Here is a 25990-nt window from a genome sequence, read left to right as displayed (position 1 = left end):
GCTAGAATGCTTGGGAATTTATTCCAGCATCTTCGAGAGAAATTGCGAAGTTGACCGCTTCGTCTAAGCTCAGGTTTAATTTTTCTAAGAGTCTCTCCCTTATTTTTTGCGAACTAATGCCAGCGATGAATGCTCCACGCATGGACTCGTTTTGGTGTTCGTCTGCAGTCACTTGCTTAAAATTACATTCTTGGGCAAGAATTTTCAGAGCTTGAACATACTCTTTGACGGTCTCGTCAGATCGTTGTCTTCGCGTAGCTAGCAGGTGTCTGGCAAGGACTTCGTTTTTCGGTTTTACGTATATTTTCTTTAAAGTGCTGATGGCGTCGTCGTACGTTTTGCTTGCACGTATATAAGAAAATATGGTAGGAGAGAGATGATTTACCAGGAGCTTCAGTTTAACGGAGTCCGTTGTGTCAGCGGTACATTCTTCAGATAGAAAGTTATTGAATGTAAAATACCAATGGGCCCATTTTAAATCAGACGCGGCGGCACTTGGTTCTTCGTCGAATCGCTCGGGGCGGAGATAACGAGATAAAGTTTTAATTTCGTTGGACATATTTAGTTATTTTAGTTTAGCGGAATAAATTGATACATATTAAGAGAAAAACCATACGGAAACTTGGCTTTATTCCGCTAAACAACTCCATGGAAACAGAGTAACCATAGGTAATATAAATAAATATAGAAGAACATATATGGAAACAATCATAGATAATATATGATTATGATTAGGCCCCGTTCGCACGGCAGCTTTTTCAACGCGCGTTAAAAAAGCGTTTGAATGACACAAATGGATAACCATGTATGTATTCACACGAAGGCGGTTTTTAAGCGCAGCGCTTTTTTATCGAGCACTGTTCGATTTTCGGCGTTGAGCGTTGGCGTCAAATTGAATAGAGCATACGGAACTCCGTGTATCTGTTCTCACAAGCGTTAAAAAAGCGCCGGCGCTGCTGTCAGTTGGCTGTCAAGTGTCAATTTTTGGTGTCAGTCGTCAAGATTATTATTAGTTTCACCTTAAAAATGTCAACTTATGCTTACAAATTCCTGAAATATTCAAGCTATATTCAAATAATACGTCGTAATAACAAATAAAGTACGGCTTTGCTGAGATGCGTACGTGGCAGTACGACTCACAAGTGATTTTTAAGCGTTCATATGAACACAAATATTGGAAACGGTAAAAAAGCGCCAACGTCGGGTTTTAACGCAACGCTTTTTAAGCTGTCGTGCTAATGGGGTCTTATGATATAGAAATACACATCACTGCTTTTTAACCAAAATCACTTATGTATCACCTAGTCCCCAGGCCCCAGTACACAATGGGCCATCGCCGGCCACTCCAAGGGACTCAGCCATGCGGTAGAATGGGATAGCAATATCATTTGCTCCCTCTGACGCATAAATGCATCCTTTGGAGTGGCCGGCGATGGCTCATTGTGTACTGGGGCCTTAACTTTATAGTGGTAACAGACTATCGGACCGCACCAAGGTCATTGTGCGACGCACCCATAAGTAAGAGCGAGAAAGTGATATCTCTTTCTCGCTCTTACTTATGGGTGCGTCGCACAATGACCTTGGTGCGGTCCGATAGTCTGTTACCACTATAAAGTTAAGGCCCCAGTACACAATGAGCCAATACCTTAACTTTATAGTGGTAACAGACTATCGGACCGCACCAAGGTCATTGTGCGACGCACCCATAAGTAAGAGCGAGAAAGAGATATCACTTTCTCGCTCTTACTTATGGGTGCGTCGCACAATGACCTTGGTGCGGTCCGATAGTCTGTTACCACTATTAAACGAATACAAACATAGAAGGTAGGATCGTATAGAAGTGGTATACGTGTGCCTCCGTAAGGGACAAAACATACGCAAAAGCGACACTGTGATTGGTCGAATTTATTTGTTGGCCACCATTATCCATACTAAAAAAATGGTGGGGAACAAAAAATATGTATATTGTGATAAGGACAAACAATAATAGCGCTTTCTCTGCTACTCCTACTGAAAGATACGTAAGACTATCCCGTTCTGTCAGTTATCCCCACCACTCATGCCCAATCCAGTTTAATACTACATTCATGAATACAAATCATACAATCAAAGCAGATGAATACCAGGAAAATACATCTTATTACTGTCAGTGTCACTGTCAGATTATCAGCTGTTAATCATTATGTTTATATGGTTTATGGTTTATCAGTGTTGTGCACGTATCTATTAAAGAATACATATCTCGAGTTTAAATAAAGCGCACAATAATGAATACATTAATAAGATTAATTAGTTTTAGGCCCGTTTTAGAATGTCGGACCTTAGCCAGGCTTGCAGCAGACGGCAAAGAAATACCCAAACGGAAGAACATTGAAAACAGGATAACGCTGATTAGCGCTGATAACTCTGTCACCATTACGGATCTGAAGAATGCCCAGAACCTTTCACAGAAGCGAGAGTTGAAACTGGTTAAAATACAAGATGTGGATGCCAAAACTAGGCGGCCTGTGTACAAGTAAGTAGTTTCAAGGGTCATTCAACTTCTGTTAGTCGTGCCCAGGCGAAATCTATTCACTACTAGTGACAATATAGGTAGTCATGTTTTTCTAAGTGCTAAGCTTACCCTTGCTATGTGCGTTTTCTGCGAAGTAATTCAAATATGTATGGGAATTCACTATCCCACTTTTGGGTCAGCGTGAGGGCTATTAGACTAATCCTTTTCAAGCATTGAGTCCCATATAAACTGAGAAGGTATTTTCTGAGCTATTCTTTTGTTTATGACTTAATATTAAACAATATTTGTATACCATATCACCATGTTGTATTGCAGATTGATGACTAATGCTGAATACCACAGTGAAGAACTAGAAAACAGAAAACAAAAACAGGCAACTCGTCAAAACAATGCTATGAAAGGGGAGAAGTTGCTCACCCTTTCTACAAAAATTGGTGAACATGACCTTATGACAGGTGTGAAAAAGATGCTGAAGCTTTTAGAGAAACAGCACCAGGTCCGGGTGGTCATCGCTGGTGACGGAGGCCATGAAACTGAGACTACAGTATGTATTTTATTTTTATCCTGTTACATATGTGTGCTGGCTTGCTAGCTAGAACCGAGCTGGGGGTACCGGCAGATCTCCTTATCTGCCCACATTTCAATATAACATAACATTGCCTTTCCCTCTGGATAGATGACACTTCTAGACTCTACATTTTGAATTCAATATTTAAAGCCAGTTTTGCACTACACTGTTTATGCACTTAAACTAAGCTTATTAAATTAAATCTGGATTGTGCTTATGAGTGTCTAATGGATTAGAATATTCTGAATAGAATGGAATTATGTAAATTACGGACTTAATCTCCTACATGTGTAGACACAATAGGACTGTATATAGGTTAATATTGAGATATAGAAGTGCATATAACATGAACATTCATATTATTGTGTATAAGTAATACATGAAAATGAATACACAACCATTCATACAATAAATTGAATGTGTTATGTTATGGTTTATAAATTTTATAATACTTTGTTAGTTTTCTTTCATCATGTATTTGTCTAATTGGTTTTTAATGCTCATTTTCAGGAAAAAATATACTCTGTCATTGAAAAAGGTATAAAATCTGTTGGGAAAGTGGTTCAAAAAAGGAACAAAGGCAACAGTCTGCGGTTCCAGATATTACCTGCAAAAGAGGCCAGTGGTCAAGCGAGCAACAGTGTGGGCCCCGGCTCCGATGACAAGGATAAGGGGCCGCTATGACTAGGCATCGGGCTGGTGGCCATATTCACCCTCAAGTATGTTATTTTACAAAAATATTACTTTTCTAAACCAGATACCAACAGTGATGAAACTAAAAAAATATGTGATACTAAGACTACAAATACAATATTTGATCGCATTTAATTTCCAGTTTTGTAAATAGAAATGAAACAACAAAAATGTTAAACCATGCAATATTTTAATAAACCTTTGTATTGCTTAGATTAGATGCTTAATGAAATATTAAATAAGATAATGTACATGAGGATGATTTTTCTATTACAGCATCCACTTCAGTCAAATTGGTTCCTATTTTATATTTAATTACTTAAAATTACATACAATGCATTCGCTATCATGTCAAGGAAAATACTTTATGCTACACAATTATGGTGATTCTACGAAATATTTATAAATTAAAATTATCTCGGTTGGAATTATCACAGATGCTTTAGAGATCTTTGAACCTTATATTATAGAAGTTATTTGTTATATTAGAACCTTAGATTATTTGAACTATTATGATAAAGAATGATAATGCACAGTGAAGGATAGTTCAATAGGTTCCATCCCTCTTAATTATTATTCTAGTACTAGTTCATACATGATTATAAATTACAATTATTGTATGTGAATTATAATATACCTAACTGTTTAAGGAGGTATAAAGTTCCTACTTTTCCGAATTTTTCGAGACCTCAAGTAACTTAATTCTTAGACGTAGGTATAATGACAATTGAACACATCACACATTTCAACCTAGGCACCTACACTAGATTTTATCCATAATATCAGTTTTATCTAAATATTTTTTTAAACTGTTCATGTATAGGATACAAACTTATTTTCATACTCAAGGCGGTAGTCATTTGGAATGAATATCTTTTATCTTATTTACGGTAGCTATTGTAAAATTCCATTTGATATTAAAATTAAAATGGCTGATATTGATAAATTTAAAATGTTTCTAAATAGAAATAGATTTTATATAATATATTAATAATAACTAAGATACCTACCTACCTACTCACCTACTAGCGAATCAATGGGGTTGGCCGGTCGAAGTATTTAGCAGATGGCGCCATCATAGCTTGCCCCGTCAATCCCTAGAATTGTGTCAAATTTTTGTTTTTTTAATGCCCTGGATGCCAGCCGTTTAAGCCAAATCTCATAGAAAAAGGGGCAAGCTATGATGGCGCCATCTATGCAAACCGTTGACAGTTGCCAACCCCATTGCAACAAAATTATATTTCTAGGTGGTTGTTCTATCTTTACTCATTAAAATATTTTTATTTTCCACAATTTTACAAGCTAATTCTTCTTCTTCAAAAATTTAATTACTGTTAAAATAATTCTTTCAATATTTGCTAAATATAGGTATATTCGGTTCACTGTCAAAGTGCACCAAAAATGATAGAGTTGAACACTAACAGAAACCCACCGGTAGCCACGTTCATCTGTGGCGGCAAGTGGCGGACGCTCCCCGCTGTTGGTGTTGGTGCCATAATACAGCAAAAGTGAACCGAATAGGCACTTAACAACAAATAAATGCTGACATTTGTCAAGCTTTGATACCTAATTATAATACGTCATAACCTACCATTATAAGTATAATATGTGTTGATTTCCACTAGGAATATAAAATATTATTAAATATATAAATTATTATCCTATATACCAATATTAGTATGACACTGGCATAATTTAAACTTGGCTTGACTGCAGCTCGTTATATGTTTAAATCAGGCACTTCAGGAAAAAAAAGGCAGCCCATTTTAACTCATTCACTGCCAAGCTACGGTCGTAGCGCTACCCTATAGTCCGCTACACCGTTTCCCTGTAGTGCTGAAAAAACTTCACGACACGACACGTCAATGTGTCGTGGCTAGCGCTGAATTGAGACGCATTATGTTTCTTGTCGCGTCCAGTGTCGTCGCTAGCTTCCAATTGGCTCTGACAAGTTGAAACTCTAAGTAGTTTTTAATAGCGATGTTTTTTAAGAGTAGACGGCGACGTAGTTGTAGCGGTCGCGCTCCATGGGCGGCAGGTCGGTGTTGAGGGTGCGGCCCCACGTCAGCACTGGGGACACGGTTCCCACGACGGGCTCTGGTCTGTTATTGATTTGGTTTCGTATCTAAAACAATACGGAAAGAACGTCAGTCTTCGTTCGTCAGGTTTCGGCATAACAGGCCCGGGAGGGAGGTGCCGCCCAGACATGAAAGGAATTATAGTACATAATTAAACAACCTTAGGATGATGGTGACTGCAGCAGCATTACTGTTGCAACATTGCAGCATTGCCGCGGACGACGTCACGGTACATTTTCTTGATTAGACCGATTTCAATCCGCCATTCATTTTGTCATTCAAAATCTAGACGCTGCTGCAGCAGCTATTAGAGTATCATCTTGAGACTTTTGAAATAGGTAATAGCTGATGCTTAGACTCGGTTAATTTACTGCTCTCTAGCGTAAGATAGACTCTGAGGGCCTTGCCTCCCTGTCACACTTAAGTACGAATTTACAAGTGCGACAGAGAGGTAACACGTCGAACGTGATTCGCGGTAGGCCTTCTGCGTGATCTGTGTGGGATATTTTACTGATGCACCTCCCTGAAATCCTGCTTTGTTAATGTTATTGAATCGTGAAAAATGAACTGTTTGTATGCAATTTATTGTGAATTCAATTAATGGGAAATAATGGTTGCGGCGCTTGATTGCCTATAACATGGTGTTAAAACGAAAGTGGTCGACTGCCCAGAAACCGCCAATCCGTACAAACATAGTCCCCATTTACCTTTCTGGATATTAACATTATATCAACCACAGCGATGCTCCTTCGTTTGATTTTTCTTCGAATTTTTAATTAATAATAAGAGTTAGGAGCATCTTTTTATGATATTTGTTTTTTGCCCCTTACTCTTACAATAATCATAAAATCGAATAGGTAAAGTCAATCGAAGGAGGGGGGCATAGATAGCTAATGTACCTACATCAAATTGTGTCAAAATATTTTCAATACATAAAGTTAATATCCAGAATGGAAAATTGGGACTACTTGCGTTTGAATGGAGAAACGATCGTCCCCTTTCCTCTTAAGTGCCTGCATTTATTATTAAATTATTATAAATCCAATATAGTAACGTAACATTTATATAAATTTAATTCAAATAAAGAAAGGACTTTTTAAGAATGTAGGTACCTATCGAAAAACCACTAGAAACTAGTCTAAGAGCTCCAACTATGATCCAAAACCAACTCGGATACTTTGTTCAAGGCAAAATATTTTCATAAATGGAAGAAAAAAAATTAGGCAACACAAAAGAGAAGATTGTATTGATACTCACTTAATTACCATAATTGAGGACCATAATTGTACCACTGACACCACTGTGCTCTTATACCATGAGTTTTCCGCAGCCTTAAACGCTAGCGACTGCGTCAACTAAAAAGCAGTGCATCTCGCTATTCTCGCTTGCACCAATATCAGTACGAGAGAGATGCATTGTGAATTAGTTTACGCAGTCGCTGGCGAATATGGCGGTGTCAAACCCGTGGTCAGGGTACTGATGGACTATAGTATAGACTGGACTGGTTCGGCGTGGTTTAACGTTACTTTACGTCTAAAGTTCCCAATCCATATCTATAGGTATCCAAAGACAAAGTGCTCATCGATGAGTGATACTGATAATACTGATAATGGCAATATGAGAGGTGTGCCAAGTGAGCCGCGAACGAGCTCCGGAGTGCAGGTAATCTCACGTCACGGAGCTCATACGTGTTGTGTGACGAGTTTGTTACGTGACGGTTTTAGTCAGCCCAACATGCAAAGCATTAATAATGAATTGTTAGTGTTCATCATCTCATTGTTCTCTACTTAGGTAATCAATTTTGACTTAAATTTACAAACACGCTAACGCACGTTGAATGTGACGTTCCATGCCTAAAGGATCGCGCATGGAGCATAAGGACCCTTTAGGAATGGAATGTCACAAATAACGTTAAAATGCTAGTATTTTATGACTCTACTTAATCAATTTTAAGTACATATTTAATAAAAACGCGTGCGTTAGTATTTAAATAACGCTATAATACTTAATACAAGACTACAAAATTAAACTATTCTTTATTTATTTATAGGTACTTTGTTGCGTTCGCGTTCCTCTAAAATAAAAAGCAAGAGGGCGCATCAACAAAATAAATCTCAAATCCTTATATTTTGTTCTGGATGAGTGGAACTCTATGCGAGTCGTACGAACGCAACGTTGTATAAAGAAAGTGTCTTTATCAGTCGCTTCGTGTCTGGGGCCGAAGCCAACATGACAAACGTTTATCGTCAAACGCGAATCGAAAAGTAGGATAACAGATGCGACGAAAAGTCACGTCTTTTTTTTCATACTTTAAGTTTCGATTGGCGTATTCAATAAACTACTTATTGTCACTCGACTTGGCCCCATGGTAAGTTAGAGAACAAGTGAGTGATGAAGGACAGACACACCATGTTACCCATGAGAGTACGCCGTCGGCCCGTGCGCCGCTTGCGCCGGCACCAACAACGGCCCCTCCTGCGGCCGTACCCGCGACTGCGGCGTCCCACCTCGGGCGGCGTCTCCGGCGCGGCCTGCCGCTCCGCCTCGCGCTTGTGCTCCGTGCCTCGCGTTTCCAGCATGTGGGCTTCCAGCTCGCTCAACGCCGACTCCGAACTGAACACCGATAAGAAGCGTTTCTATAGGGCGTCTACATTGCCGGCTTAGTAGGTGTAATGAATTCAATCGATCGATCAGATGCCGCAATGTAAAGCAAATCGTATCCAATTATCGCTGTTTGTAGAGGTCCATAGATAACTAGACATCTTGTGGCAATAGAAGAGAATATAAACTTTATTACTCTCATGTTGGTGACAACATTGCAAATGTACATACTTTTAAAACTACAATTGTAAATGTACATACATTTAAAACAGGGGCACAACAATCTTACAATTAGTACTAACATAAGAACATAACTATTTCTATACGTTATAATAAGTATTAAGAAATGTAAGAATATAAAATTATATAAGTATATTATTGGAATATCCTTTCAAATTCATACGTTAGCCTGAATACATACCTACTAATATTAATAATATGATGATTGTACAAACTTTTAGAGTGAATTCCGGAAAGTCCTGAACCTACCTATTTCAATCTTAACCTACTTTAGTTGTTCACCTTATTAATTGTATGTAACTTACTTAGAACTGATTGCGCAGTATTCGTTCAGCTGCTCCCATGTGCACCCGAAGGTGCAGCACTGGTCCGCGATGCCGGCCTGTCTCTTCCGACGCATGCCTGGCTGCTCTACTACTGGAAAAACAATAGGGTTTAATAGTAGTTTATGGGAATTTATCACCTACTTTAAGGCTCCGCCATAAACTGTCTCCATACCAATTTAATTTAATGCCTGATCATCATCATCGAAGTTAGATGTATATTGTATAGGTACGTAAAGGTATGTATAGTCAGCAGATAATTCAGCAGAAGCGGAATTGCCGTCAAGGAAATACCTAAAGGCGTGTAAAAATCATTTTGGACACCTGGCTCGCATACCTAGCCATTTCTATTGCTGACTATACAATGCGTCTACTCGGGGTGGGTATTAGGGTCAAGCACATTTCAGGAAAAGGTCCCTTCTGTGGACAAAACATCAAAGTTGATGGCCCTGGTGCATATAAATATATCACGTTTTCCTATTTGAGTCTCAGTACTGAAAAAATCTATCCCGCCTGTCCTTACCCACCCTTGTGCGTCCTGAATTTAGCTTTTTGTTGCGATGTCAGCAGGTAAGCCGCGAAGGAGTTAAGCATACAATAATGTGTATGACCCATATGTTTGCCTTTTTATTCCAGACGTAAACAATCAAAAGGTCAATAATTCTGCGATAAAAACGTATATAATATCGCATAATTAGATACAGTACAACCATGATAAGTTTATACTGTATCACCCGTAGAGTAGGTACCTAGGTAATAATTTATAGTATTATAATTAATAAAGATTTCCTTCAAGTCACCTTACAAGATTTACATAAAAATTATAGTTAATAATATGAGCCTAATAGTGGGCATTGACGGCATTGTCTCTTTACTTCGCAGTAAACAAGTAGGTGCGAGACTGCGAGTGCAAAAATACTTTTAGCCGGATCTATTATTATCATATAACTTGCTGAAATGTTTTTAATTAAGTCACGTTTAACATTTAACCTACGCTTTACAATTTTGTACTGTATTATGTAAATTATGTAGGTGTATGCTATATAATTGTTTGCTGACTGTTTTAGGTTAAGTACTCGGACTTTATCACATTAAATGACAGTCAAGAGCGTATAGTGCAAAGTTTCTTTGCTGACAATTAATTGAATTGCAATAATTAGCACAATTTTGGCGTGAGATAATGTTGTTGACAATGTCGTTACAAGCCATTAATAGTGTTGACCTTACTCGGATGAACACCTATCGATAACGATGTTGCTTCGCGGATGTTAGATATTATGATTATTAACGACTCGTGTACAAAATTATTATAACTAATGACTAATTATATGACGTATTTAATTAATTAGTATTTTACTATATACTTACCTATATACAAATTCTAGAATTATATTAATTATATAGTCCTCCTGTGTCGAGGACTTAATTGAGATCGTTATGTAGCTATAATAGGTATGACTATTAATTATTTCGAATGTTCCTTCGTAGCACGCGTCTGTCTCATTTCATTACAATTTCAGACTTTTGTCGGTTGTGTTAAAGTTTAGTTAATTAAAATTTTTACTAAGCTGATTTACCCACTTTTTTGAAGTGCGCTAGAAAGGGGTACTTTGCCTGTCTATTATGTGAACATAGGTAAAATTATGGTAGCCCGTTCATAGTTGCATAATAGCTGTTTCGTTGTTAGAGGGACGCGTGGGTATTCCTGCATATGACTCTATTTACGATGCGATGATTCTCTTCCTGTATTTTATTTATTGCCATGGTAAGGTCGAACAACAACAACAACAAATCCTTAAATAAACACTGCCAGAGGCCACAGAAGTCCCGTCCCATTGTATTAATTTGGTCATATCAGTTTACGTTTTGAGTATTGATAAAACAAATCGCGTTTAATTTTAGTTTGTTTTTTTTTTTCTAATAAAAGCTTCTGTTCGAGACAATTTTAATTTTAATACACAGTGATCTTTAGAGGCTTTGTATGATGTTGATGCAAAAGCTCTTCTGAAGCTGTTGAGATTCGCAATAAAATTTTAAGTGATTATAGGTACTGTCACATTCAAGTAGTAAGTATAATGTACATGTATTTAATTGATCACATCATGGGTCAAGTTTAGTTAACCTGACAGACAAATATATGTATTTCATTGATCATATATATCATAAGTCAAGTTTAGCTGACAGACTGACCTGTGGGGTCACCCCAGGAGGGGCTATTGTAGACGTAGCAGACCCTGCTCATGATGTCACTGAGCTTGCGTCCGCACAGCTTGACGCTGGCGGCCGTGGCGGCCTCAGCGGGCTGCAGCGTCCACGCCGTCAGCAAAAGCACCGCACAGTTGATAAGCATGCTGCTATTGCTGGAACAATACACATACCTAATTAGTTATAGTCTTCGGTTGCCCCTAAAGTTGAACTGATTGTATCGTGTATATAGTTCTCAGTCGTTCCCGTGACCACGAGCGCTGGCAAATAGCTCGAAACGTCCAGATAAATCATAAAATTACTCGCAGATGGATTCGCGGGGTTTCAGTATGCCCTAATATATTATCAGAAAACAAAATTATTTTTTTATCACATGAAGGTGGCAAACAAGCGAACAGTCTGCATAGACCGCAGCTTATGGACGCTTGCAACTTGTTGCGGAGTCAAAAGCGGGATGTAGACCCTTTCTAAGTAGGTATACAAGAATTCACTTTGCTGGCAAGTTAAGGGACAAACACAGGGCCATAAAAGCCAACACGGTGAATCCTCGTAAGCTCTAAGACCCTTACCTAGTCACTATCAGGAACAACACTCAGCCATAAGCGTGAATGTTAAATACTGAATATCGAATGTACGTAATCCGAGTAGCGGCCGCTTTTATAGTGAAGGGTGGCGGTAACCCGAGCCGGCGACGCCCAGGAATCGGATCCCTAAACACTCGTTTCATTTCCTAAGTGTATCGTTTTGGAAGTGAAAATGCATTTTACCAATAACGCTTCCAATCAATGATCTGTTTTTGATTGATAAGACGATTGGTATCAGTGCTACTTGGGAACAAATCACATTATTTTTAACCGACTTCCAAATCTCAAAGGAGGAGGTTACCAATTCGGTTGTATGTTTTTCTTTTATTTAATATCATAAGTAGTCTCACTACTACATCATTATGAAGATTATAAAGTATACCGGTACCGGCATCGGTGCAGTTTAATATCAGTTGCAGTGAACGACGCGAGAGTGATCTGAACAAAGTTCGATTCCCACAACTTGTTTTATTTTGAGTAGTTTACGTTCAGGTCGAGCACGATTGCTTCACGCTGTTTACTAATGCCGCGATGGTTTTAATATTATAAACAATTGATATCATCTTAATTTTGTACTTATATCTATAGTGAACTTCACTCTTCTTTAGTGAGGCGCCGAACACGAATTCGTATATTCGTATCGCGGAATATGAGTAGGAGGTGTATTAGGTACAGGCAAAGATCCATTGATTTTACTAGATGAGTAAAGTCTAAGATAATTTCGTGCTTCGAATTTGACAGCTGCACAAGATGGCGCTGTACGGCTCGGTACATTATGTTAAACTATGCTGGGGCCCCTGGGCACATACGAATTTGGGGCCCTTTTGGAAAGTAAAGAAAGCTAATTAAACTAACATTTTTACTATGCCCCCGTGTGCCCTTATGGTAAAGACGGTACCTACTGATGATTATGCGGTAACTCTGGTTGTCAAACATTGACGTTTGACAATTCAATGACCATAAAACATACGAAACATTACAGATCGTAGTGATTATATGCTCTTTGCATTACAGTGCCATCTGTTTCGGCGATCAAACTATGGATGAAGGTTTTTTCCTGGACTTTACCTCTCCATTACAATTAACAACTCTTTAGTATAGGTCAGGTATGTTTAATAGGGTTGGGAATCCAGTCACACTGGATTTTTCACACTTGTATATTTGCATTTGGTATCACGACGTTTGTTCTTGTTGCCCCCGGAGGGATTAAACAACAACTTTGTCCCTTTCTTCTTCTACCTAGTTATTCCGGCCTTCGCCAGGGTCCGCTTTCCTACTTTCTTTCCTCCGCTTAGCGCGATCCTGGGCGTCGTTTCGTGTGAGCCCGTTTATGTTCATAAATATCTGCTTACAGGACATCGAGCCATCGCTTTTTTGGTCAGCCGTGGGGTCGTGCCCCTTGTAAAACAAATAACTATAGTACCTATTCGCAAAGTACTATTATTTTCTTACCATCACTACTCTTCATGGACTAAGAGGCGTGTTTTCCAGTTATCGTTGCAATGGAACGCAAGCGGCAAAGTTCGGTAGTTCATTAAACCTGTGTTTACTACTTTCATTATGTAATAAACATTAACTCGTGAGTTACAGTGATAGTAGGTACCCTATATGAAAATGTAGAAATTAAATAAAATTTTACTAAAGGCGAAACATAATGACGACCGGTTTGGCCTAGTGGGTAGTAACCCTGCCTATGAAGCTGATGGTCCTGGGTTCGAATCCCGGTAAGGGCATTTATTAGTGTGATGAGCACAGATATTTGTTCCTGAGTCATGGATGTTTTCTATGTATTTAAGTACATATTTGTATATTATAGAGTATGTATCAGAAGGAAAGGGAATTTCCTATGGGAGAGTCCATTTTTTCGCGTTTTCAACATCAGACCAGCAAAATGTATGAAACTTCCAAATTTTTTTTCCGCGTTTTCGAGGTTGGTCCCATAGTAAAAGTTGCTCAGTATGACCTAAACATTAATGGGTCTCTTTCTTTGTCTTTCGTTCTGATACATACTGTATATATTGTTGTCTGAGTACCCAAATCACAAGCCTTATTGAGCTTACTGTGGGACTTAGTCAATTTGTGTAAGAATGTCCCTATAATATTTATTTAATATATTTATAATGGAAATATAGTTGATTTTTTTTAAGCTGACCGTGTAGCTGTAGAACTATGAGTTCTCATACCAGTTGACTTTGTCACAACAATCGCATTTTTGTGATATATTTGTAAACTTATTAAAAATATTTCTATGTAATAAAGTAGTAGTTATTTTTCGAAGAAAATAAATAGTAAGCATCAAAATGAATACAAACAAAACGTTAATTCCTAGCCTAGTTAATTCGGAAGATAATGTTTGTTAAACGAGGAGTGTAGGTACCTACGTACCTACTTTGTTATCCAGCCCATTTTCTAAAAGTTGTACACGGTGCGGTGCGGTGCATACGACCAATTGCGAGAGTACTGGTGTGGTAGTATTAGTATCCACGTGCAGTGCAGTTGCATCTTAGATTGCCACTTAGCGTCCCGCGCCGTAAACAGGAAAATAACACCACTTTACAACGACAATTTTATAGGGAACAGTCCATTTATAGAACTAGCACAACAATACGATTGTTTTATTACTCAGATTCAGAATACTATTTGTGTGTCAGCTCTGATAACGAGCTTTCCTTGTTCTTTGCGTTCGGATGCATTTAGCAATAAGTAACAAAGTTCTTAAACGGTTTAACAAACGATGATGACTTCACCTTCCTCTGATAAAAATGCAAATCAGCCTCTTCCTTTTTATAAGTGCCAAGCCAAGAATAGCGTAGGGTGGGTGCTTGTATGTACTGCTCGGTTTTGCTTACATCACGATTGTAATATAAGTCGGAGGACGTTCTGTCGTCGCGTTATTTATCTACGACGAAGAACGACTTTAGCTCCTAGGTACCACAATTTACATAATGGCAATGTGCAAGTTGCAGAATATTGTCAACATTTTTGATAAAATAACTGGCAACTTTCGTGAGAAACTTCTCATGAAAGTTTTGACTTAAAAAGTTCCTGTTCAGATTGGTAGGTATATAATGGCTGCTATTTAACTGATCACCAGATTTAATAAAATTTAATACCAAAAAAATCTATTTTACCACCCTAAAATCATGAATGATCACCAAAATTATAACACCATTTTAATGTGAAATGATTACCAATTTTATTACATTTTACTATCCTTTTAAAGGAAATGACACCAAAATAATCATTATTAACCCAAAAATAGTCAATGATTACCAAATTTCAATCCCCATTTTAATGTGAAATGATAACCAAATTTTTACATCTTGCTATCCTATTAAAGAAAATGACACCAAAATAATCATTGTAAACCCAAAAATAGTAAATGACCACCAAAATTAGAACTCCATTTTAATGTAAAATGATAACCAAATTTTTAAATCTTGCTATCCTATTAAAGCAAATGGCTCCAAAATAATCATTGTAAACGCAAAAATAGTAAATGATCACAAAATTGTAACCACATTTTAATTAAAAATGTGCAATCATTTAATATATCGTTATCCTATTAAATTAATTAATCCACTTCGTCACCTTTTTCTAGTAGCATTTTATTTCTGTAACAGTCGCAGTTCTAACCTAACCTAACCCACTTTTCTAGTAGCATTTTGTTTCTGTAAGGGTCGCAGTTCAAACCTAACCTAACCCACTTTTCTAGTAGCATTTCTTTTCTGCAAGGGTCGCAGTTCAAACCTAACCTAACCCACTTTTCTAGTAGCATTTCGTTTCTGTAAAGGTCGCAGTTCAAACCTAACCTAACCCACTTTTCTAGTAGCATTTCTTTTCTGCAAGGGTCGCAGTTCAAACCTAACCTAACCCACTTTTCTAGTAGCATTTCGTTTCTGTATGGGTCGCAGTTCAAACCTAACCTAACCCACTTTTCTAGTACCATTTCGTTTCTGTAAGGGTCGCAGTGCTAACCTAACCTAACCCACTTAACTGATAGCAGTTTAACTTACTTTTCGAGTAGCATAACGAAATGCTACTAGAAAAGTAGATTAGGTTAGGTAGGTATGCGGTGCGGGCTACGGGGGGTTGAGCGGGAGGGGCTAGTAATTTTGGCATCAGTTTACTTTATTTGGTAATATGTATAAATTATTTGGTAATCATAGTGGTTTATTTAGGTGAAAATATCGCATTAATTTGGTCTTCAAGATTTGGTGATCATTAATGATTTTTGGTGATCATTCAATATATTTGGTATTTGAATACAATTTGAAGTGCAGTCGTAATTAAAGTGGTGGTACTTTTGTATTTTTAGGCCTTATTTTTTTGGTGTTCAGTAATTTTTTTTGGTAAGCATGATTTTTTTATTTAGGGTACCAAAGTATTTTTTGGTGGTCATTATATTTGTAGCCGTATATAATTATTCGGTTACTCAATGTGCTTAACTGTCGACGACTGTTCGTTTAACAAGTCATATAAATCATAGAAATCGAAACTAACTGTAAGAAGGGTTGGCAATAAATGTGCAAAAAAAACCGAGAACATTTCATGGAAACTTAGCAATTTTTGACAATTCTCTCTGCAATGGCACATTCAATCAATACCAACCGCATCTGTATGCGATACGGATGATCGGGATGATCCCGTGTTAAGGACCTTACAGTAGAAAAACAACATAAAATTGATCCGACCTCTAGAGGTAATAAATGAGCAATGCAGCAGAGACATCGATGTTTTGCTTAGGTACCTATAGGTCATTTGCTTTGCGTCGGTTGTGAAGGTTAAATTCTTTCGAGTCTCGCTTTTCACTTTCTTTGGATGATGTTTGGCCAGAGGGCTACCCATTATTTTGCCCAATGGATCAGCATTGCCATCCAGCGGGGCAATGCGGCCAGCCTTCTGGACACCCTACCGAGCAACTACGACTTACTGCCCGATTCGAACTTTAAGATACTTACGTCAATTAATAGATCTAGAAACGATATGGACCATATCGTTTCTAGATCTATTAATTGACGTATCTTAAAGTTCGAATCGGGCCGTTAGGTATTTATTTGTTTATAAGTTTTTTGTGTTTATATACTTTTTATTATGTTATAAATTTTTTATTAAATAAATAAACAGTCATATTTGGTGAATAGTGTCTAAATAGGTAGGAACATTATAGGTATTTGAAGTTCAGACTCCCCTTTGAGACAATTTTTAGATTATTTCGTAGTCATGCCGTTTTGCTTTATTTAATAACTGTAGGTATACCTCTCTACTCAGATAATACGAAATACATTCTTAATTTATGCATCCTTTTTTTATTTACCAATATTACGAAGCTAAAATTAACAAATACCTAAAGACATGAAGATTACGCTCTGCGGCGGCGCTTCGCGAGTGCGCGCGGCGGGTCTCACGCATTCGACGCACTGTTTGGTGGAACAGGAGCCGCGCGTAACGAGGTGTTGTGATGTCTCCGCGGCGGCGCGGCGCGGCGGCGGCGGTGAGCGATCACACGCAGGGCGCGTGCACGCCGAGGCTCCTTCGTCTCGCTCGGTGCACCAGTACTAGATTGAATAATTACGTGAATCCCTGTCTCGAACGCACGCTACCTCACAGGCTCACATTACGGAGCAGATCAACGCTTTAAACCTAAACGGTTCACGTTAACCATTTAAGACGTTCAAGTCAATTTGCTTGAAGAAATCTCAACAAGGAAAATCATATGATTCGTCGGTCATATTCAAGGCCGAGATTATATAACTGACTGATGCCTGCAAGTTACCTTCGTATTTAATTGTGATCATTAGGTATGCCCTTCATTGTTATGCTGTGTAATCTCCGTTAGGTTAGGAGTAAAGATACCTATTTAAAAACTTGATTCCTCATGCGCGGCCGAGATGTTGAGCAAGTTGCTAAGTGCCGATAGACGGATAAAATCTCATGCTACCTATAGATACGATTACTTAGGCACGTTGTTACTCCAGTCTACAAATAGCTAAAACCGGTATCAGTGCACTGTGACTTAACAGCTTGCTAATAATAACTTAAGATCATTAGACCTTAGAGAGTTCGATTCTCATATTGCATAGTAACAGTAACACGAGTTATGTCCATATGATTCGCACATATTGTTTAGGTTTACTTTGAAATTATTAGGCCGAAGCGCGTAGGTATGCACATATTGGCAGAGTGTAAATTTTACGTGTCAGGGACACGTGGCGGGCCCTTAGGGGGCATAGCAACCAACAAGTAGTGGTTAGCAGTCAACAAACAAGTGTAGGAACATACCTACCTAAATCTCAGCTCGGGACAAAAGACAATTGAAGAGTTTGCGGGGTCAAGTGTAACGTCGGCTCGCCCAATTGGCGAGTTGCGGCGGTCAGTGCTCTAGCGGCGAGACACCTCAATTCATCATCTGTTCCTAGGTGTAACCTAACCTAGTGCCCGCCGCCTACGCCGTCGTCTTACCGCGAACCGAAATAGCACACTCACACGCCTGAATTATATGTATGTACTTACATTATGTCATTGCCAATTAGATATCGATAGAATTACATCTTATCCCGAGACATAAACTTATAATAATGCAGCCCCCATTTCCCTATTTTGAGTTACATGTCCGCTTCCTAAACGTCAGTTGGTATTTTGAAAGGAATTGGTTACCTATCTCTTGCCTCGGACTCTCATTAAGACGAAAGAGGAGCTGAGTTTTAAATATTTTAGGTAAATATACCCGTCTCGCTAACGGAAGCGGCACCTAAAAGTAGTGCGATAAGGACAAGGCGAAAAATCCTGCGTAAAAATCTCAAAAATCGAGGTTTCGTACTCCTCTGTTTCCTCCTCCAAAACTTAACCAATCGTAACCAAATTTGGAAATCTAAATGATTATGAAATTATCTGTGTCGGACCGTTTTGCTTTTTTGCCTAATTGATATCAGTTTTGAATGCCACGCCTCTCATTGCGGCATAGTCAATTAGGCCATTTTGGCCATTTTTGAAGGGCTCTAGCGCCTTAAAAAACAAAAATATCAAAAAAAGCAAAACGGTCCGACACAGATATTGACAATATTAATCTGTGTTGAAAAAATCATTGCTCTAGCTTCAAAAACCACGGAGGAAAACGAGGAGTACGTTTGTATGGAGAAATGACCACTCCCGCTGGCTCTTAACTCATCATGATCTCTCTTTGTTGCGAAAACATTTTCGTGTTTTGAACACATATCGACTATTACCCACTCAATGAGAGTAATATGTCAGAGGTGATCGGTTCGTGACTTTTCGAGACCGAGACCGATTGCCTTCGACCCCAATTTAGAGTTTGTCCTGTCAAACATCTACGTCAACAACAGTTACTTTGTTGATGGTCGTTTCGTCACTTCGCGTCTCTTTGTGCTAGAGATGGGGTTGTAATTGGGTTGTAGGTAGTGATTGCCCTGACGTCCACGGTCGGGCCCAAAACTATGACAAATGGAGTTACGTTTAACCCGGACCCATAGGAGAATATTGTATAGATGGTAACCTGTACAATTCTTATCATTTTAATTTTAAAATCAAGTAGACACATTTATATATCTTCTTACTTAGACATCTTTACTGTACATCCCATACACATTGAGCATAGGATGGACGTCAATAGTTCGTATCCTGCCTGCACCTTCCGAGCAGTAATTAATTAATTTAATTTAATTACTATTAATCTAATGTTTTAGTTGTACCTAACTCGGTTGTAACTTGTTTGTGATTGTGGTTACACGTAATGTCAGCATCAAAAGTAGTGGATCAGACAACGTGTCAAAAGTAGCTACCATTCTCAAAATAGCTTATCAAAAAGAGATATATCTCTCTCTGTAAAACAACGTCAGGAAACAGGACTAATCCCAATAAGATCTAGTTTCCTCTGGATTGGAAGGTCAGATGGCAGTCGCTTTCGTAAAAACTATAGTGCCTACGCCAATTCTCGGGATTTAGTTGTCAAGCGAACCCCAGGCTCCCCTGAGCCGTGGCAAAGTGCCGGGATAACGCGAGGAAAATGAAAATGATCCATATCAAAGGGGTGGCAGATACTTTTGGCGTGGTGTTTCATCCGCTACTACCTATTGATGCCGACTGTATTCGTACCTACACTTAGTAGGTAACGAAGGTGAGTTATTCATAATAAATAATAATCTATACACAGTTATTTATTTTTGAACTATCTCTGACTAATACACACAACACCTCATAAAGAAGGAAACATAGTTATGTATGAACCAAATAATCTTTACCCAAGCCTCTCATGTTTCGGAGTAAAGTTAATTAGCGATACATTTGTACAACTTAGATAGAAAATACCTACTTACGTGTTTACGTTCTTAATTACGTATATGCGTAATATTATAGCAGAAACTATATTAGTCAAATGTGTATAAATTTGTTTTTCTAGAATGCACACGGCGATAAAGCACTTTTTTATCTTAAAAGGAAACAAATTATACCAGACTTAAAGCATACCTATTTCCATGTCCCCTTATCCTCGTAGCGAAATTCTCGCTATATTAGAAAATCCCTGCCTAAAGGAATATTGTTAAATTATGTTCAATTTATATTCTGATTTTAAGAGAGTTTTTTATAACTTAGCCTGATGGCGGCCTGGATAGATCAATCAAGTAGGCAGATTCGCGTTATCATGAGCCACTCGACAAGGACTCGACTGCGTTTGACATCCATTGCATTTAACCGATAAATTAGAACTTCTAATAATTTTGAAGTGCCTCTTCGCTCCTTAGCTTTTATACTTTATACTTAATGTAAATGTAGCACTTATTCCTATTCTGACTCAGTAGTTGAATGTTCCGCTGTTAGAGTAAGAGCTAGTCCCAGAACAATGTGTACCTACAGTCGAAGCCAAAGATATGTTTACACTTTTGCACCTTACTCCCTTATAATAAGGCGAAAAATGTAAACATATCTTTGACGTCGACTGTACAATGTTGAAAATTGAAACCTCTTTGCTAGCCTGTTACTCTGGCATACACTGATAGACACCTGCCAGGCGCATGGTTGAATTAACAAAGATAGTATCGCTAATTAGAGGGGTTTAGTTGCTATCAAAATGATAATGAATGATGTTGATGATTTTCCATTTTGTCTATGTTATTGTAGGTACCTATCCAAGATATTTTAGCCAAAAAAAGGCCCATATCCATAGAGTTTATACCTAAGTATATTGTACTTAAAGAACAAAAGTTATTTTCATTTTCTATTAACGATTCTCATCTTGGATATTAGACTCGTGCACAGACAAGCTGCCAATCGTTAACGCTTGGTAGGGAACAAAACGCAACTGTCTCTGTCGCACTAATATGGAAGAGTGATAGTTACGCTACGGAGGATGGCATCATGTCTACGCACCCAGATGTTTGTTATAATAAATAATTAGGGGACATCTTACACAGATTAAACTAGCCCCTAAGTAAGAAAAGCTTGCACTACGGGTGCTAGGCGACGATATACATACTTATATACATAGAAAACAGCCATGACTCAGGAACAAATATATGTGTTCATCAAACAAATAAATGCCCTTTCCGGGATTCGAACCCGGGACCATTGGTTTCACAGGTAGAGTCACTACCCAGACCCACTAGGCCAGGCCGGTCGTCAACGCAGTATTTAGCGCAGGAATCAATTACACTGTCGTAATATAGTATGTCGTAATCGATTACACTGTCGTAATAATAGCGACAAATAAGTAATCAAAATAACAAATTACTCTTACACTTACAAAGCAAATATTAGTGTCGTTAATTAAATGTCAATACTTTATTGTTTGTCTCACTGTAGAACGATTAAGGTAAGTTCCATAAATCAAGTAAACAACTTGTTTATTTATGTACCTAAGTAATAGGGACCTACCTATAAAAAAATGTTGACCTGAATTATTGTAATGTTCATATAAAGCTAAGGTCTGGTATTTGTAGTACAAATATTTTGGTAGGTATCTACATTACCAAATTACATAGGCTTATCTAAGTTAATAAATAAACTAATGTAATAAGTAAGTCCGTGAATCTCCAAATCATAAAACAATATTATCAACTGTTATAGGCCTCAGTAAAAAAAAATTATAAGCCAGTCAAATTAGATTTTTTACAATAATTAATTCCCAGCAAGCTTTTTTTTTTTATTCTATTTTACTATATTTAGGGACTTAAATCAGTTACATGATTATGTCAGCCCCATTGTACCTTAGACTAGTATTCTTACATGTCTACTTATGGGATAGTATTGTACCGTTTGAAAAAATCTATTACATATAAAAATATCTTTTTAGCCTCTTCTGAGGTCGGTACAGTTAAGATGCTCTGAAAAGCACCTATATCTAATCTATTTACCTTGAGGGTAGTTAGTAACGATTGTCTATCGCTTTCATTCCGTGCACATTCAGTCAAAATATGTTGCACATCTTCAACAGAATCGCAAACTTTTCAATTTGGGGATGGTTCTTTTTTCATCAAGTAGGCAATTTTTTTTGACGGGATATGCCCGGAACGCAATCTTAAACCTATCTTAATTAACTGTCTACTTAAATTACTGTTAGTAAACCAAGGTATATGAGGAGATTCCGATTGCATCGTCTTATACCACACGTCCTTTTCTTTGCTACGTACATCAAAGTGTTCTTTCCAGACAGAATGAATTTTTCTTTTATATTTATGTAGTTTCTCAGTAAAGTCTGGAAAGATATACACATCCGCGCCTTTTGTGCATGCGTCTTTTGCTGAGGCATCGGCCTCCTCATTGCCTCTTAACCCTATATGTGAAGGGACCCATTGCAATTTCAATGTCATGTCAGTGGGTATCGTACTTAATTTATGCAACACAGTGTACGCTAACGCCCCAGCAAGCTTGAAATCGTCTTTATACATTCGTTTGGTTCTAAACTAGTATTAGGTCATTACCTATGAAATTGGCGTTTTGTTCGGAGAATTTCAACGAAACACGAATTTCCATACAATTAATTTTGCGGATATTTTTTTGATGGCTAATTCAAACCAAACAAAATTTTTCCAGTAATTTTTGACACCTTTAAGGTATGTTTTCAATATCTCCATTTCTTGAAAATTGGTACCATTAGAAAAATATAAGTAATTTTAATACTCGAACCGACAGCACATGAAAAGACCTATTTTCAAGGCTTAATTCTGAACACTTAACAATAAAAAATAACAATTAATTGCTGTCAAGCAGTTTGGCGAAATCATATTGTAGTTTTATTGTAATTGTGTATGTACTTTTTAATAAAAAAAAATAAACTAGGATCAGACTTATATCTATGAACAAAAACGCCAATTTCATAGGTAAGGACCTAATATAATCCAAGTTTGCTCCATTCCGGGAGTTTTATTTGTTATTTTTCAGAATTTTGCTTGTAGTTCAAAAACGGTACGTCCAATGGAAAATTTGCTCTAATCATGATAAAAATTTACATCTGAGGATCCGAAAAGTACCTACCTTAATACATAGTTAAACATTATAAAAAATGCCAGTTTGAATTTATTTTTTCTGGTAAAATCGTGTTAAAAACCGTTTTTTTTACCAGTGTCTGATCCACAACAACCTTACTGGTAGTGACATTGATTTTGATTGTGGGTTCCTTCTAAATCGAGTGGTTTTGCCAAAGGTAAATTGTAGGTATCTCCCAAGGCCCCCAAAATTAATCCACACCTCCTGGAATGGAGCAAACTCAGATTAAATGCATTTAGGAGCAAATGAAGGTATTAAAATGATTTCATGCTTGCTGGGAATTAATTCCTCAAAACGCTTCTTTTGGATCTAGTTCGACAGACCTATTAGGGACTTATTTTTTTTTGTATTGAAATCTGTTGATATCACAGTAGTATCATATCACAGTTTTAATAATACTTTTGTTATGAATATAACTTGGTCATGCGATTCTTATGTGACAGACGCACAGAGTCGCACCATAAGGGTTCCTTTTGTACCTTTTTAGTACGGAACCCTAATTACTACCTACTTTAAGAGGGTTTTCATCCATTTTTGACATGTTTTGAGTCGGATCTCCTACATGATACAGATAGAATTATAGGACAAACGGCTATCGGTTCTTCAATCTTTTATCTCCATTAATTGATGATTATCATAAGATAATGATCTTTATTCTTTATTCTTGTCTACCGGATTTTGAAAGAAATGAATAAAGATGAATGAAAGATGAAAAAAAAATGAATGACGGTTAAACAACGCTAATAACTAATACTTTAGTTATTTTTAGGGTTTCGTACCCAAAGGGTAAAAACGGGACCCTATAAGACTCCGCTGTCCGTCTGTCTGTCTGTCTGTCTGTCACCAGGCTGTACCTAACCCATGAACCGTGACATTTGAAATTTTCACAGTATTTCTATTGCCGCTATAACAACAAAATTAAATATTAAAAACAAAACAAAATAAATATTTAAGTGAGGCTCCCATACAACAAACGTGATTTTTTTGCGGTTTTTTTGCGTAATGGTACGGTACGGAACTCTTCGTGCGCGTGACCGACTCGCACTTGGCCGGTTTTTATATTATGTTTTTTTTTTAATTGTCTACAAAATCCCTTCTTTCGTAACTCTATCTAACATAGGTACCTATACGAAATCTACATATTTGGGTTCGTCTCTGACGTCTCGAAAAACGTGTCAGAGATTTTAATTTTAAACTAATTAGCACTAAAGTTGTGGCCAGAAAACCAGTTTTTAGGCCTAAAATTATTCAACTTTGATGCCAAATACATATCTCGAAGACAATAACTATTGGCTTTGAAGTAAATATGGGATGCTATAGGTATTGCTTAAAGCCGTTGCTGTTAATATGATAAGCTACAAAAAACATTAGAAAACTAATTCAGATCGAAGGTCATTGGCGTTAGGGCTTCCTAGCGTAAACGGTACCTAGTTAAACTGCATACGAGCCCCGATGCAAATTAGTTTGTCTAGTTCCACACAACAATTTTGGTTATTCAAATAAATTTTACACATGAACATAAAATGACCCAGTAATGGAACCATAATGTTTAATCTAGTTTATTTTGATCGTATGATAAAATTGCACGAGACTTTCATTGCTGAAAAAAGATACTTTTCAAAAACGTTGTCCAAAGCATAATGTCCTCTCCTACAGCACTGCTGCAAGCAAACAAGCAAACAAAATTGTCAGTACATTGGCAGAGCCGTGTTGCTTTCCCTAGTAATAGTCCTTTTCACATCACATGTTATACTCGTACCCATCAAATAAGTCTTTCAGTACAGACGGTATTTCTTGTATTTGGATTTAGTTATTGTAGAAAATTACCACATAAAAATAAAGTACATTAGTATAAGCAATAAAATGGTCTGACTAGACGAAAACATATGCCTCGGGGCTCGTATGTTTGAAGCAGAAGGTTCGGGGTTCTAATCCTGGTATGGGCATTTATTTCTGTGTTTATCATTGTCACAAATATTTTCTCCGGACGAGTTATGATGTTTATATGCTATGTAAGAATTTATATGCTCACAACGCAAGCCTTATTGAGCTTACCTGCTGTGGGGCTAGGCCGGTTTACTATTTACTATATGTTTAAAAAGAGGAACTCTTTAGTGAAAATAACATAAGTGAAGTAAACTCAAAAGCCTTTAAGAATAATTATTATGTAGAATTTCCTGTTTAAGTTCAATGCATCGTCCACAAACTTATAAAGAGTTGGTTAGTAAACACTCGTAAAACGCGCACATTTAGTAAATAACCGGTATTGATATATTTCACTTATTCACTTAGAACACCATTTTGCTAGAAAATTCTTACACATCAAATAAGGTAACCTCAATAGAACTCACCTTATATGCAGAAACGAATGTAAGCTGGTTCGGAGGCGATGCCAAGGCCGGGCCGAACAGATGCCGGGTGAAACGCGCGAACTCCGAGACCGCAGCTATATCGGCGTCGCGGTGGAACTGTGCGCGGGCTTCGGCTGCCCGGCCCGCGTGCGCGCGCGCCGCTTATATAACGCCGATGGGCGGCGCGAGCGACACGCCCCGCGCTCCCGCTGACCCCGCTCCTCCCACCAGCTGCACGCTTCAGGCCCTTGAAGGATAGCCCTCCTGTAGAAACGTGATCCCCCATACCTTCCCGGCGTTGTCAAGTTCCCAGTCAAACAGACATCAGTTTGA

At 37.8% G+C, this 25990-nt stretch overlaps 2 protein-coding genes across 5 annotated transcripts; one reads left to right on the top strand and one right to left on the bottom strand.

Annotated features, from left to right (window-relative positions):
• The first annotated feature begins 2206 nt into the window (after positions 1-2206).
• LOC134806887 (translation initiation factor IF-3) lies at positions 2207-3954 on the top strand. Its single transcript, XM_063780306.1, has 3 exons — positions 2207-2515; positions 2831-3059; positions 3594-3954. Exons 1-3 carry the CDS (start codon positions 2268-2270, stop codon positions 3765-3767), a joined length of 651 nt encoding a protein of 216 aa, XP_063636376.1. The 5' UTR covers positions 2207-2267; the 3' UTR covers positions 3768-3954.
• LOC134806889 (insulin-like growth factor I) lies at positions 3952-25903 on the bottom strand. Of its 4 annotated transcripts, XR_010146559.1 has the most exons (6): positions 25658-25903; positions 11209-11378; positions 9001-9112; positions 8263-8467; positions 4997-5901; positions 3952-4801 (listed from the first exon to the last, which is right to left on the bottom strand). XR_010146559.1 is itself a non-coding variant. In XM_063780308.1 (5 exons), the coding sequence occupies exons 2-5, from the start codon at positions 11366-11368 to the stop codon at positions 5764-5766; spliced, it is 615 nt and encodes a 204-aa protein (XP_063636378.1). In that variant the 5' UTR covers positions 11369-11378; positions 25658-25903; the 3' UTR covers positions 3952-5763. The 4 variants fall into 4 exon arrangements, 3 of the variants coding, with proteins under 3 accessions (XP_063636378.1, XP_063636380.1, XP_063636381.1); XM_063780308.1 differs by having other exon boundaries at positions 3952-5901; XM_063780310.1 differs by having other exon boundaries at positions 3952-5901; positions 9001-9109.
• Between the last annotated feature and the right edge of the window lie 87 nt (positions 25904-25990).

Source organism: Cydia splendana, chromosome 3, assembly GCF_910591565.1.
Source record: "Cydia splendana chromosome 3, ilCydSple1.2, whole genome shotgun sequence".
In the NCBI taxonomy this organism is placed as follows: Eukaryota; Metazoa; Arthropoda; class Insecta; order Lepidoptera; family Tortricidae; genus Cydia; species Cydia splendana.
The sequence above is the reverse complement of the archived record's forward strand: the minus strand, read 5'-3'. Positions and strand labels throughout refer to the sequence as shown.